At 33.0% G+C, this 16,454-nt stretch overlaps 3 protein-coding genes across 8 annotated transcripts in view; all 3 read right to left on the reverse strand.

The window, feature by feature from the left end:
- LOC113395166 (uncharacterized) overlaps positions 1-16,454 on the reverse strand; it is a 399,509-nt gene that overhangs the window by 297,135 nt on the left and 85,920 nt on the right. The window lies entirely within an intron of this gene.
- On the reverse strand, positions 905-10,345 carry LOC113395163 (formin-binding protein 4-like). Of its 2 annotated transcripts, none has more exons than XM_026632722.2 (10): positions 9,954-10,345; positions 8,873-9,007; positions 8,450-8,633; positions 8,011-8,290; positions 6,495-7,349; positions 5,898-6,031; positions 3,273-3,396; positions 2,067-2,168; positions 1,651-1,824; positions 905-1,333 (listed from the first exon to the last, which is right to left on the reverse strand). In XM_026632722.2, exons 1-10 carry the CDS (start codon positions 10,159-10,161, stop codon positions 1,238-1,240), a joined length of 2,292 nt encoding a protein of 763 aa, XP_026488507.2. In that variant the 5' UTR covers positions 10,162-10,345; the 3' UTR covers positions 905-1,237. The 2 variants fall into 2 exon arrangements, with proteins under 2 accessions (XP_026488507.2, XP_026488504.2); XM_026632719.2 differs by having other exon boundaries at positions 2,067-2,171.
- The window catches only part of LOC113395164 (uncharacterized), a 55,964-nt gene continuing 51,320 nt past the window's right edge, over positions 11,811-16,454 (reverse strand). For all 5 annotated transcript variants that reach the window (XM_026632727.2, XM_026632726.2, XM_026632725.2 and 2 more), the window contains exons 5-6: positions 14,272-14,393; positions 11,811-13,777 (exon numbers count right to left, since the gene is read on the reverse strand). In XM_026632727.2, the coding sequence (XP_026488512.2) occupies positions 12,656-13,777; positions 14,272-14,393 (1,244 nt within the window). In that variant the 3' untranslated portion in view covers positions 11,811-12,655. The remainder of the gene's footprint in view (positions 13,778-14,271; positions 14,394-16,454) is intronic.

The following is a 16,454-nucleotide window of genomic DNA, read 5'->3' on the forward strand; positions in this document are numbered from 1 at the left end:
CTTACTACGACCAGAATTATTTTTTAAATTGCATTTTTAACATCTTAGTAGGCTTACAGCTTTTTAGGATGACGCAGGTACTTACTTATCGGACACGTATGCTTCGGCAAGCACTACCTGCACGGGATAGCGCGGCGGAAAGTGTCACAGACCTGCCACAAGTGCGATGCGCAAATGGACACGGCGTACCACAGCCCGACTGAGTGTGCTTCGTGGGGGCCCTACGGTGCCAAACGTCATCAACGCTATGCTCGGCAGCGAGGCGTGCTGGTCGGAAATGTGCTCCTTCTGCGAAAACACGCAGTAGGCAACGGAACGGGAGGCCCGCATAGGCGGGCCGACCGTCAGGACGTGACGGTAGCATGCGAAAGCGATCCTGAGGCGCCGGACAAAAAGACGGAGAGGGTACCGCTAGTTTTTTAGTGGGTATTCTAGTGTACTAGGGCGCACTAGGTGTCCTGGGAACGAGCGAGTCGTGAAACTTGACCCATATAAAATGGGGGGGCGGTATGTGGATACCGACCAGATTTTATGTGGGGAAAACGCGCAATGCGTTTTCCCAACGAGAAAAAAAGGTAGCTTGTTGCCAGTAATTATATTGATTATACCTTTTTTTTGACATAAAGTTGTGTGTTGGGTCGTGTCAAAAACCATTTACATAGGCACTAAGGCCAACTTAAGAGCTGTACATAACAATAGTTGTGATAATAGATCTATTTAAAAAGGGGTATTATTTTTAAATAAAATTACTATATTTTGAATATCGTATATTTTTGTTGAATTCATACATCCAAAGTTTTTTATTTTAAAAAGCCTATACAAGAATAAGCGTAGAATTTATTTTGTCCTTTGTAAATTACATTGATCTAGAAATAAAATCAATCGAAAGGTATAAATAAAACGCTTGTAAGAGCATTATTTTTAAATTTAATCATAAAATATTTAAAGTTAGATACAAAATATAACTAGTATGTACAGTATAAAATACATTACGTAAAGTTCACGTCATATCTTCAATAAAAATATAAATTAAGGCAATTCTAGCATCCTGGAAAACAAACATCTATGGTATTGAATGTTGCTATATAGAAATATTAAATACATAATATGATTGTCATTATTTAGAAATTACGGAGTTTTTGGAAATTAGCTTTTTGGTAGTTTTAGAGCGACAAAAATATTTTATTATTATACAAATATATTTACACTTGCTATTTTACAATTGCTATAAAAAAAATCAGTCAGAATTTATTTCATCAGCGACCTGTTGCCATTTCGCAACGAGAGTAGATACGGATTTTTGTTTCATCCCTAACGACGATGATACCTTCATCTGAAACAAATTAAGAACATACACATTAGGAATGCCATTCATCTGCCATCGCTCATTACACATTACAATTACATGTTACGTGAAACCCCGCGCGGCCAAAGCTCCCACGCGTTCTGAAAATTTAAATCGTGAGATCGACATTTTGCGTTTTAGTCCAACGTTTTGCCAACTGAAATATCGCTGCTCCCTATATATATAAATAAATAATGACAATATTTTATATAATTTAATATTAATTCAATCTGTCGTTTGAATAAACAAACAGTTTCAAGTAGTTTCATCAAGTTAGGTGAAAAAACCAAAACCATTTTTTTTACCTTGGGCTTCTTTTTGACCACTTTGTTTTCTTTATCCTTGGATTTGTCGCTGATCTCCGGCGGCGGCGGTGGCTCGGGAGAGTTCGGTTCTGTGGAGCCCGAAGTTTTCTCCAGCTCAGCTATATCGTTGTAGAACGATTGCAATTCATCGCCTATTTCTTTCTTTGGTTCTTGCTAAAGTAGAAAAGCTTATATGTAACATATAATAAAATATAACTAATATTTGATATGGCATTACTTATTTACATTGAAGACAATAATGTTCGCTAATAACAGAACATAAGGACACTGTTTTATTTCTATTTGATTGATACGAATAATCTACGTCACATTTTTTTTGAATAAACGTAACGAGTGTGTCTGTTTTTTGTAAAATATAATCAAATAAGCATCATTAACATAGCAAACCAACTCACGATCCGTGGCGGCGGAGGGGCCACCGGGTCAGTGCCGGGAGGCGGGGGGGTGGTGCGCCAACAGCGCGGGGGGGACGGGGGCGGCGGCGGAGGGTTCACCTCCTGCTATAAATTCATACGATTCACATTTGTAGCATCTGCGTTTCATGGCTTGTGTTAGAAATGTAATTGTACAAAAGGCACTTGCGTCATTTTAATTCACAATCATCATATTATTATGATTTGTTCTGTTAATTTTATATTTGTATATAACATTTAATATAATGTTATTCCACATGCATTATGCCAATGTCAAGTTGTCTGGAAATTTAAGAAGGCAATAAGAGCTTATACAAACTTCTAACAGAGTTTGTCAATACAAATTAATACAATTTTACTTCAAGTTTACGGTGAACAAAATTATTTATTACTTAATTTTTAATATTGTCCCGGTGCCACTGACGTTGCTACTGACGTTGCTACTAACGTGTTATATAATAACAGTAACAATCATTGATTTTTTGCAATCGGCAAACAACACGCTAAGACATGCATTTGTATATTTATATTTTATTTGCCATTTATATCTAAACTGTAATATATATAATATTATAATTTACAATAAAAAAGTTACAAAAAAAGGATAAAATTAAAGTGTAACAATGTAATACCTACTACAATAAATTCAGAAACCCAAAAAAAACTTAGGAAGAGCCAGAATGAATTAGAGAGTTATTCTGTAAAGAAAATCACAATAGAAGTTGGAAGTATTTACAGTACCGCACAGCGTCGATTATATGAGTGAGTTTTAGTGTTTTTTTTTATACTATAGGAAGGTGGACGGTTCAAATGGGCCACCTGATGGTAATGGGTCATCATCACCCATAGACATTAACTCATTAAGAAATTAAACATTCCTTACATCGCAAATGCGCCACCACACTTGGAAGATAAGATGTTATGTCTCTTGTGCCTGTAGCTACACTGGAACATTCACCCTTCAAACCGGAACACAACAATATTAAGTATATCTGTTTGGTGGTAGAATATCTGATATCCGAAGCCCTACCACCGAATCAGGTGAGGAAATAGATTTTGATTACTATAATAATATGCTATGGCTCGGCCGAAATAGGTCAGAAGAATAAAATGACTATAATGAACAACAGAACCAGCGTATCTGTACATACCAATCGTACCTAATATAAATACAATAATGGTACACACCTTCGGTTCCGTACTTGGATGCGGTGGTGTGGTACAAATATCCATGTCTGTATTGGCGACAGCTGGGTATTCGTACTGCACGAACCCGTCCGACTCTCGACGGTAGCAGTACCGCCCCTCAGACCTGCAGTCACAAGGGAACAGTAGAAATATTTAGCGCGGAGAAGTTTTTAGTACACCGAGTTCTTTTAAATCTGCGACTGATTTAAAACGTTAAAATAAATCTTAAAATATTGTTTTGTAAAACTGTTTTTACATTGAATCCTTGAAGATATCATTTCTTTTAGATTTCAAATAAAACACAAACTATTCATTAATACAGTCGCATATTAAAATCACAAGGCAGTCTTAAAACATACACATGATTGTAACAAAAACTCTTCCATTCTCGATTAAATCCTCGGATGTAAATGTGTAATGGAAGAATTCTCGCACGACGTGAATATTATAAAAATTCTGTTCATACTTAATCCCTCTAGTTAGAATTCCAGGTCGTGTCTGCCGCGAAATAATTTAACCTAATTTCCTGAACTATATTTATAAAACTTTCCATTTCCGATTTTTAAAATATCTTTGACCCTTTTGCGTTTGTTTAAACACCAACAAATGTACAACTACTAACATTTTTTCAGTATACACCTGCTACGTAATTTTTCTAATATTCGCAGACACAAAATGTTAATCGCCACACTAAAGGCCACCTGGAAAAAGATCAAAGTGTATTACCAAGAAATAAAAATGTTAAATAAATTATTTGCATTCTCACCACGGTCCGCGGCGCGTCGCCTTCTCTTGCCTTCTCTTTCCTTCCTTAAGCTTCTATCTTCTACATTCTTCCATAAATTTCACTACATATAGCTACATACTTGTATTGGTGTTAAAATGCTTTTCATATAAATTAGATTTTAATAACAATGAACAATCTCCTTAAAAAAACTGAATCGCCTACTAAAATTATAATATTGTAATTATTAACTCAGGATGATAAAAAGGTTTAAAGAAACTACGATTATTAATAATGATTTATTAATCTATTAACTATATCAGGTACTTATATATCACAGAAGCAATGAAATACAGGGTGTTACATAAACGCATGAAAAACATATCCCTATCAAGTTTTTTTTTTTAATTATACAATACAAAAACAACAAATGTATATAATAATTGTTATCAGTCTTTTAAACTATACACGTATTCACCAAATTAAAATAGTAATATTTTCATCATATTAAGTTTACACCACAATAAGTCTGTCAAAAAAAAATACACCACGTAACAATTACCTTCAGAGTTCACGGCTGCTAGTCACACCGACACATAATAGATAACATCAATAAGTGATATATTAAAGAATTCGTGAATTCAGAAATTATTTTTTTATAAATATGTATACAAGAGACATTGAAAACGTTAGCATCTATTGAAGCTAATATTTTATTTATTAATTAAATTTTTAGGACTATAGTTTTACCACGTGCGTATAGACGGAATGTCGATGAAAATGGAAGAGGGTTGAAGGATATTTTTTAATGTATATGCTTCCTAATCATTAAAACGATAAAAAAAAATCGAAATAACTAATAAATGAAAATCAAATAGTCGCCAATCTCGATATTATATACACTGTGTCGAGTGATATACACTGCTCGAAACTAATGTAGTTTATCCAAATATCTTCGGACATAATACACTATATATAAATAGTTTATTTTTATCTCATTTTGAAAGTTGGCCCATTAACTATTTATAAAAACCTTCGACTTCTCACAATTGATTATTATCTGTTTAACGTGACAGTTGAGAACAAAAATATCAAGTTATCTAGTGAATTGGTGATTGAGGAGTTATAGGACCATATATACTTATGACTTTTAATTCTATTTTAACAGTTGGATATTGCGATGATACTAGTAGATAGAAGTAGGAGTATAAATGGAGCCTGAAAACTAGTTAACCATATTTTAGAAGCTTACAATGTTACTTCTTTAGAAGATAAACTCAGTAAATTGGTGACATTAGATATAACAAATGGAGTGATGATTATCACCCTCTGAACTAACACAATCATGACGGCTCTAGAGAGCTCTGATAACACATTAAAATCAGGTCAGGATGCATCCCGAATAAGTGTTATAGCAGTAAAGTCATCTGACAACAGCACAGTGACAGTGCATCTATAAAGTTCAACGAACAACAGTCGGCCATTGACAGCACTGCGTGGCAAAGAACTGAACAGGGGAGACGCTTAATAAAAGATGAGTATATCTGATTAATTAATTATTATAAATGGTAGTCTTTGTGATAAGAGTTCAAGGTCATAAATCTATCGAGAATAATGATTATTTAAAAGAAAGATAACTAACGGGGTCCCGCTTAACCGCGAAGCACACTCGTATTTTAAAAATAGTAATGGTGTGGCTATTATAACAGGAAATATATTATATGAAAATAAAATAATTTCGTCCCTAATAAGGTCGCACCGAACACCATGTCAATTGTACACATTAAATGATGTTAAAATCGCGGATTTAAAAACATGAAGCAGCGATCCAACGCGGTCGGTGTGACTCGCGGCCGTCGGGCGTCAAGACGGGCGGGCGGTTATGTAAGGGACGGGCGTACCTCTGGAAGACGCAGAGCCAGCCGGGCGGCGCGGCGGCCGCCTCGTGCTGCGCCAGCGCGCCCTCCGCGCCGCGCGCCCAGCGCCGCCAGTACGCGCCCGACAGCGCGCCCGCGCGGAACGCCGACACCAGCGTCTGCAACCGCGACCGGGCGCGTGCAGTTACGACAATTTCTCACCGAATTTAGGGGGGAATCAAGATGTACAGAGGAAGGGTTTTTAGGGGAAAATTAGTACAAAAAATCCAAACATATTGTATGGAAAGACTATGAGAAAGAAGCAAGAAAATGCAAATGAAAGTTAAGAAAAACTAAATTAAAGGAAAGAAAAGTTATGTTCTTTTCAAATAGGGTTAATAATAAAAACTTTGGGGGGAGTTTTAATCATTCTTAGGGCACTGGCACTACCTATGATTCACAAGTATCCTATGCACGAATAGATCCAATGATGCAATATAAACATCAAACAAGTTAATCCTTTGAAATCTTGATATTGATAATATTTAAAACTTTTTCTAATAAAGATAACAATTTATCTATATCTGTTCAACATACCTGATATAATATAGATATAAATAGAATTAAATACAAAACACAAACCTGCATCTGGATCAACATTTCCTGCAGCGGCGACAACACGCACGGCTGCAACTGATTAAGAAACTTCAACTTGGCTTCCACTAAATCAGTCAAGTCATCTAGATCTTCATCTTTTTTTTCCTCATTCAAAGTTTCTCCTTTAGTAAATGTTAGACCATTGCCATAATTTATCATGTTCTTTGGACTACTTCCAGTGTCTTCTTCTTTAGTGAAACCCAAACCGGTTCTTTCATTCGAGAACCCTTCAATAAATTGGGAATATTTTGTTGTATAGACCGGTAGTTCAACTTTCTCCTTTCTCCGATCTGGCAATACTGAATTAGATATCCTCAATTTCTTTCTACCAACGTTTTCTATTGGTACATCTAAATTCGTTAAGTAGACATTTTCCTTTTTTTCCTTTTCTACAACGACTGGAGCCTCTGGCTTGATATCTGGTTTACTTTCGTCTATATTAGCAGCGCTTGGAAACAATGACGTTGAAGGTCCATTGGTGTTCGGGAATAGTGCATGAAATTCTTCTAACGGAGGTGTTCTTTCACCGCTTTTTGGAGAACTGCTTGTACTATTTCTGTTCGATTTCTGCCTTTCATTAATATCTTTGGATTTAACTTTTGGCAATTCCGTTTTCTCGATCTCTTGTAATAAATCGTCAATGTCGAGTTCAGCGGCATTAGATTCACCTCGTGGAGAGGCGTTGTTAGATTTGGTATCGTCTTTTATAATTTTCTGTAGATCGGAAGGCAACTCACCACCGAGTTTCTCCAATAGTTTTGCCTTATCTTTTAATTTTTGCAGGAGACAATTTTCATCTTGGCCGTCATCATCGATGGACTTTGATGTTTGAGGAGCATCCTGTTTTGATAGTAGAAACAGAATTTTTATGTATACTTTTGCTATAATCATATATACATAGTACCATAATTTCATTAGTGTTTTATGAAGATACTTAACCTCTCATGGTAGTTTAGTTATGTTAAATAATTAAATGATTTTAATATTAAGTAAATTACGTCTATGTGTTTTAAGAACAACAATATAACATATACCATACAGACAGACAAATATTAAGATAATATTTTTGAATGTATAGCTTAATATTTATTAAACATCTAATATATCATATACAAATGCACCTCAGATTGAAAACTTTAGCCATCACAATGCTTGATAACATTTCCAATTTCACTGAAATCCCTTTTAGTATTGCTTAGGACATGAGACACATTTTCTTGTTAAAAAAAAATATGGCAAAAGTCCAAAAACAATACAAAGAAAACCATGTGAAAACAAAATCTGATCGAAATTGATTTCAAATGGTTAATAATTTTACGTTAGCCATTATTTTAGTTAAAAAAATATTATTCAAAAATTAAACGCATTATATTTCTAAAAAAGATATGAGTTTCCAGAGCCCTTGTATTGTTATTCTTTAAGCGAAAATCAGATTTATTTCTCATCATTGGTGCAAAACGGAATTAAAAAATATTTCATAATCATAACAATGCAAACTTACTTGTTTAACTGTAATATCAACCTTATTTTCTGGTGATTTGAGTGTACTTTCGTTTTGCAATCCCGTTGGTAGTTCCGGACCAATTGGCACAGTGTAATTTTGATTTGGTGGTAATGGTGGACCAAATTCTACTTGTGGTTTAGTTTTCTGTTTCTTCTGCGGATGCTTCGGTAACTTGTTTGGTGGTTTTGGTAGAGGTGGTTTGACTGGTGGAGTCTTCTCTGATTCATCATTGGATTCTGAGTCAGAGTTATGGTAGGATGTGATAAGTTCTATTTTCCTGTAAAAAATAAAGAAAAAAGATGCAATTAAGCATCTTTGGAATCGAGTCTTGTTAAAAAAATATTAAACAAACCAATATGCAGTTTGCTTATAAAAATGCGATCTGTTATAACTACGTTATTTTATGTGTGTTTTTTCTAATAATTTATCAACTTACTCCTCCTCATCATCACTAGCAGCCCTTTTCTTGAGACTCTTTGAATTTTTTTCCTTTGTTCCCTTCTCAGGTTTCTTTGTTGTATTGACAGCAGTCTTAGCAATAATCTTGTTCTGTGAATTTTGTTTCTCAGCTAGTGCTTGCTGGTAAAGTTGCCATTCCTCAGCCGACACTTCTGTTGAACCTGTTTTGAACATAGCTCTTGCATAACAAAATATAACTTATTATGTATTTAACAATTTTATTACTGTATTATCTACTCAAGTTTAAAAACATTGATTAAAATTAATTTTAATTTTGTCTACTCCCTGTTTTATTATTTTATTCTATTTAAATTTTGGTGGCAAATGTGATCTATAAGACTGTTAAACCACTTCTTGTAATTTTAATACCTATCATTAACAAAATTAATTTATTATATACCTGACAAATGTAACTGTTGTTGTGCTAATTTGAGAGCAAGCATGTACTCTGGTGGAGCTTCCCATGTCACTGCATTTGTTTGCTGGTTCCAGTAATATGTGAATCCACTGTTCTCATCATAACAAGCGGACCATGCTGTAAGCAATAAGCATGGATCATTATAAAAAAAAAAATTATGTTATTTGTCATTTATATTATGTCATATATCTAACACAAAAAGGCTTGTAAGTCATATAAGTTACCAATGTTTTGTTGTACATTTTTTTTTAATATATAACCCAATACTAAGTTATCCCCTAAAACTCTTTATGGCTGATGTAGGCATTTTAAAACAAAAAAAGCTGTTACACTTATATCACTTGTTAAGTAAGCACAGTTTGATGAGCAAACTGGAACTAAGTAATACAAAGTGCAACTTTTTGGCAGTTGAATAGTAGAATTGGTATGAGTGGTTCGAACCCAGATGTCCTTTACCACCAGTTTTCATTTATAAATCAAAAATACTTTATTCAACTAGATTTTTACAAGCACTTTTGAATCGTCATTTAACAAACTATATTAAGTGAAGCTACCACCTGTTCTGAATGCAGATTCTACTGAGAAAAAGCAGCCAAAAACTCAGTTGTTACTATTATCCAACATTTAAAATACAGTCATGTTAGTTAAATATAACACATATTAACTTTTGTATGGGATGAATTGTTTGTATTGTAATAAATTTATAGTAAGCTTTTTTTCTCTTAAATTGTATGTGTTATTTGAAAAATCATTGTGACTAGTGTATTTATGTTATTTTTATTATTAAATAATATTATTTGTAAAGTATATTTAAAAAATTTGATTAAATAACTTCGACATATTTGTTATTTACAATTGTGCACTTTATTATCCTGCACGTTTCAGAGCATATAAATTCGTTAAGGACATTATTATAAGTATTTATTTGACAACAGTCTAATTTTCATGGCTTAAATGTTTAAATTACTTCTTTATAATTCCAAGCAAATATTTATTATATTAAGTTGCTATATTTATTATCGTTCTGCAACTAACACAATTATCGTAACTAAAAATTACTTACGACAGTGCGGTATGGGTGCTGGATGAATGCCGGCAGGTGTGTTCGGAGCTTGATAACTGGATTCATAGCCCGGATAAGTCGCTGGTGTTTTCGCTAGTCTGCTAGTCGTATAATCATTATGTTTTGCAGACAATGGTGATCCTTCATCTATGTCTTCATCCGAATCACCATAATTGACTAACAGCCCTAGTGGATTTAATTTACTCATTCTCGATACGAGATTGTATTACTGTCATACACTAAGTTAATGAACTTTAATAGAACGCTGAAATGCAGATTTCTATTTTGTAATTACAAATTGTAAAAACATCTAGCCATTATGCTTAGCGAATAGTTCGCGACGTGAAATTTGACATTAATGACATAAGCGAATAGTGATTAATTCGACGCCATGACGGCTATTTGTATTTGACATATAGCCATTGCGTAGTACAGATAAGTAATTAACAGTAACCCAGTTCTAAACCCAGAATTATTTTTTGATTCTAAATAGTACACACATTTTATCTAGTTTATCATTATTTTAAGCATTGTCTTTATAATGAGAACAATTTATATAAACGAGTTTTTTTTTTTACTTCCAAGGTTAAAGGTAATATATTACATGACTTATGGTCTATCTTGAGATAGGCTTCCTCGGCCAAAATCGCCATGACTCGTAGATGTTCCTCTATTTTATTTTATAAATAGTATAACTTAGTTAAATTTTATTTTTTCAACTACGATATTACTATGTAATGTACATAGTATGTAAGTTCAATTTGTATTTTTCTTTTATTGTATAGGTGGCAAACGGGGAAGATGCTTACCTGATGGAAAGTGACTACCACCGCCCATGGACATCTGCAACACCAGGGGGCTTGCAGATGCGTTGCCGGCCTTTAAGGAAGGCGTAGTCTCTTTTTTTGAAGTTTCCCAAGTCGTATCGGTTCGGAAAAACCGCCGGCAAAACTAGTTCCACAGAGTGGTTGATCGAGGCAGAAAATGCCTTAGAAATCACGCTGTTGTGGATTGATATTATTCAAAAGTTAAAAACTCTACGTAAGGACAACTAAATGTATGGCATCCTACTGCCAATTTTAAATATGCTGTATCAGTGCTGAAGTAATTTTAGATGAAATAGTGTACATTTATCTTCAAATAAGTTTTTGGGCGCCATCAATTACTTAAATAGCAATTTCTTCCAGACGACCTTGACCTTCATGGTAGAGGAATTGTACTGGAAGGTGGTAATGTAGACTCAACATTAATAATTTCAATGAATACACCTTTAACTCTAAGGTCAACATTATTTATTTAGAATAGTAAATATATTTAAATACCTAATTAATAAGCTTTTACTTAATTTTTAGAAAATATGAACAGATTGAGCGTGTCTGAAAGCAAAAAAGGATTTTGTATAAAGGATGAAGAGAGGTCATTTGTACGATTAAATTATAATCGAAGAGAACGGCTATGAGAGTCGTCCATATATTCAAAACAGTATTTTAAATAGTACATATATAATAGTATATATATATAGGGTGTATTAGGATTGAACAGTACCTACTGTTCCTGTGTATGCGGATTAGGAGCCTTTAAGAATATTATAGCTATTTTAATACACCTAGGCCAGGCGAATATTAATGTAATAATAATGTTTAGTAATGATTTATTACTTTACAAATTACTGTACTATAATTATTACAAATATTATTACACTGGGAAATACTTTTATCAAATACATTCATTATTATACTGGTATAGTGAATACTTGTGTGTTCAAAAAGTTTCTATGTCAATTTAAAAAAAAAAACAAAATATTTGGAAAAATAATAATTACCTACAATTTTTAGTTTAAAGCAATAAAACGAAGAACTTTTAATTATTTATTTGTAACTTAATGTGTATTATAACAGGCATGTTTTATTGTACAAATATAAACAATATTATAAATATTTATAGCTAACTTATATGATGTTTACTTACATATAATTTACAAGTTGTTCCATTCTGCTTAATTATATTATATACAGTTTTGTGTTACTTTAACAAGTAATATTGTATTTCAAAATAACATTTCAGTTAAAAAATATGATCAAATAAATAGGTCACTTACTTTTTCGATCGTAGGTAAAATATACGTAGGTTTATCTACATTCTGTGACATTATATTAAACTGAAAAGTTCGTTTTATTTATTTGAATGCGATAATCACCAGATCTATCAATCCGGTAAAAAAAGATGGTTGCGTTAAACAGCCTTTTGACTGAGAAAGGTTATACTATATAATAACGAGCGACTCAGGTGAAACCGTGCGGTGCAGATCGTAATAGGATAAAAGCGCTTTTTAAAGCTGGATTAAATACGTCATCAGAAACGATTTTTTATACGGATTATTTTTAATGGTATTAACCATTTATCATTTGATAATTATAAAATAATTATGCAAACATCACATTTTTAAGTGAAATTCATCTTTGACTTGTTTACCTACAGATACTAACCATACAAGTGTAATTTATTTAAATTCAAAACACCTCAACTTTATTAAACTTTTTACCTAAATAAATAAGATTTATCGTTTTTTGTCAACTCAACTTAATGAAATAGTCGTATTTAATCAACGACAGCGATTTGCATTATTTTTGCTGCAATAATTGTGAGGATTGGAATGTCAGTGAAAAACTTAAATATATGAAGTCATTATTTGATATTGAATGTTACCGCTTTACAATGCACGGTTCGCAAGTTCCAGGGTTAAGGTACGCCGGATGACAGTGAGGACAAGCGGGATTTTCTCCATAACTAGCCCTACCAGGTCTAGATACTTGAACCTGGAATGACGTATGCGCGTCCTCATCGTCATATCCTGGGTGAGGTCCATCTAAAGGAAACACATAATCCGGGACAAAGTATGAACTAATGTTGTACTCAGTATTACTGGGCGTAGGATCGACTATTTTTGGCGTGGATCGAGTTACAACACTAAATGGTCTCTTCCCAGGTTTAACTGGTTTAGGTGTCGTTGTGTTGGTTTCGTTACTTAATTTAGGAGGCTCTAAGTCGAATGCTGGTACAGCCCATTTCCATTCATAGTAAATAGGCGGTCCCATGGTTGTCGATGCCAATTCTGTTATGTCAGTCTTGGGTGGCAAGAGTTCCTTGGATGGTTTTGGTACTTGGACATTAGAAGATTCTATGTTTGCGTCGGAGTTTGACTTTACGTTAACTGAATTAAATCGCGACCCATCAGTAGAGCTCTTCTTTTTATCAGCCTGCAGTACATTGAAATTATTTCCAAAATTCTTGTTTTTGCGTGGAGTCCTATCTTCTTCTGAACTTACCTGACCATCAGGTAAATGGTGATTCAGATCAATAATTTCCGTTTTCGTCATCGTTGTTTTAATTGAGTCTGGAGAGTTCGGATCGAAACGTTTTATGAAATTAAACACGGGGTCTGGAGTGGGCTTAACTCTGATATCTAGTCCTAAATCATCATTTCTTTCAGTTGTAGTTGGTGGCAAAAAATGTGGACTCAAGTCCTGTGATGGTGGATTAATATTTCCACGTGGTCGATTATTAGTAGTTGAAGGTAATTGACCAGGACTTTGTGAAGATATTTTCTTATTATCACCAACGCCTTCATTAAAGTTTAGTCTAACATTGTTAAAATAATTAGAATTCGAAGTACCGGTGTCAATATTAACTGGACGTGGTTTCTTTTTGGTGCTCATTGACCAAGAGGTAGGTGGTCTATACCTTGGTTTGTCACTATCTAAGTCGTTCGAGTTTAAAATTGAATCTGATATTCCAACAATGCTGTTATCAGGATGAATTGGAAACTGAAATATTAAAAATACACTTATTAAAAATATTATCTTGAATATTTAAATCGTTACTACAAAATTACATCATTTCATCTCTAGGAGCCATATTATGCAATTTAAAAAAAGCGTATAATGTACATAGTTCGCCTTATCGTGTGCAAGGTGCAAATAAATATCCCCAACAGGTCTCTACCTATTTGGGATATTTACGTTCCTATTCTTAACACAATCTTTAGGTAAAATGGGGGAAAAGAGACCATCTGTAAATTGCCTTTATATGGTATATTCAATAGCCCTACTATTATAATATGTACTATTACAATAAAAAAAATGATGTTCGTTTAAAAATTAATAATGTATTTGAAAAACAAGTTTTAGGATCGATAAATATATACTCTTATTTTATATGCTATTATAAAAAATATTTCTTTCTTTCAAAAAAACAATTTGGCGAGTAGGATGTGAAATATAAATATTAATTAACAATTCAGAGATTTTATCATTTTCACCTTAGATTCAGCTTCTCTTAATCCATCGTAGTACTTATCATTCGGAGGCACAGATAGTATATCGGGTCTAGGAGTTCGGAGACGCATCTCCTCGTCAGACACAAACGGCTTGTCCCTTTGACCTGAAATGAAAAATATAGAATAATTATTATTTTAATTGTCATAGTTTAGCATACAAATACAATCCATTTTAATTTTTAACGCGTTTATGCGCAACGACAGTTACTTGCCTTCAAAGCTGTGAGTTATTTGTTTTCTTGCGACTTGATTGGTATTGGTATCAACAGAATTAAGGTTTGTACAACATGCAATAATAACAGTTATAATAATTGTGGATTAAATGAAACGATTTTCATGATCTGAAAAATACTGCCACGACTACCATCGATCGCATTTATTTCGCAACGATTTTTAACTTCCGTTGTTCAATTTTTATTCGGACTATGTCAACTCAAATTATTTTTATATATATGGTATGGTATATATAAGTTTAATCTTTACAATTTAGAATGTAATAACCATAAACTTAAAGTTATGGTATGGTACGTTTAACTTTTACCAGCGAAATACATAATAATAATTAGAATGTTCCACAGTTTCTGTTGGTCGGGTTTTATGTGGCTTACATATGTATACGCATTGCATACTCAAAATAATTAATTTAGAATCGTAATGTGAATAAAAGATACGATAAAATGATTTGGTAAATTTAAAGTCACGTTTCTATAAAAAATAGTCTCATGAATTAATGAGTCATATACAACAAATGTGGAAGACTCTTTTGGCAAACTATTGACTCATACGATAGCATTGGGAAATTTTTACGATTAATCAACAATTGCTTTATTACACGTCATTTATAATTCAGAAACTCAACGGTTCTCAACCTTCGTTAACATACGAAACCTATGTTATATTAATAATGTATTATTAAAAATTCAATAATTACAAAAATATATTAGAGCTAATCAAATCATTCGTAATGTTGTGGCATGTCACACATTGATGCGAAAATTGGAATTTAGGCTTTAAAACTTAGTTATCCATACGCACTGCAAACATTAAATACTACCGAAAATACTAATGCTTTTAAATTTTTTGTAAACGATAACTTATTTAGAAAGTACTTCCAAATACGAAGATATACTACCAATTTAATTACTTAAATGACTAAACTAGATTTATGTAAATACACGTTCGTAGTCACTTTATTATTATGATAAGTGAAACCTGATTTTTGAAAATGTTGATTTATTAAAAATTGTAAATCCAAAGTGGTTGATTATGGTATTAGTAATACAGTCCTACGAGTTTATTAGTGTTCTACAAATAATCATGTAAAACAATATGATTAAATCTTATATATTGATAGCGTAAGCCGATTTTTGTTCCAGTGATTATGGGACGATAGCTGCACATAAAAAATCAGTCATGGTCTTAATTTGAATTTGATCCGTAGATGTGCAGAAAATTCAAGAGTATTGAGATTGTAATTTACTAAATTGTTACAATTTAACAAAGACTTAATTTAAGAGAGGTACTGGCCGATTAGAGAACTGTACTACGGCTGTGTAAGAAAAAAAATTAATAACGTAAACAAAATTAAAACAAATTTTTAGCAACAAACTCCAATTTCAACTGTACTAATGTATACTATTTGACATAAAAAATATAATTTAAAAAAGGTTTCATCATTTTAGCGCCACATGCAAATGAGTGACTTGCAGTTTACAATGAAATGGAATCAAAACAAAACCTGTTTATAGGTATCGAAATTCCTAAAAAACTTCTGAATAAACGCGAAGTTTCGCAGGAGACCCACTAGTAATAATAAATACAATTCGAAAATTTACACATGGTGTACAGTTTATAATTTATTCACACGCATACATTAAATCTTTCCATAAGAGTATGCAAAATGACACTAATTATTAATGTCCATGCACAGCATACAAAGGGCGTATTACGGGAAAGATCAAGGGCAATGAACTAGAGTTTATACCTGTAACCATTGAATGGCAAATTATTCTTGGTAATATGTATGAACGTAATTATTACATAAGTGTCTGGCCATTCATACATGTTTTTGCGCGTTGAGCAATCGAGTGTGGTTTTGTGGGTGGACATTGCAGTCAGATCGCTGTGTTTGTTGTTTTTCTAATAACATTCCTAACTGATGTTTG

This window comes from Vanessa tameamea, chromosome 11 (genome assembly GCF_037043105.1).
Source record: "Vanessa tameamea isolate UH-Manoa-2023 chromosome 11, ilVanTame1 primary haplotype, whole genome shotgun sequence".
Lineage (NCBI taxonomy): Eukaryota > Metazoa > Arthropoda > Insecta > Lepidoptera > Nymphalidae > Vanessa > Vanessa tameamea.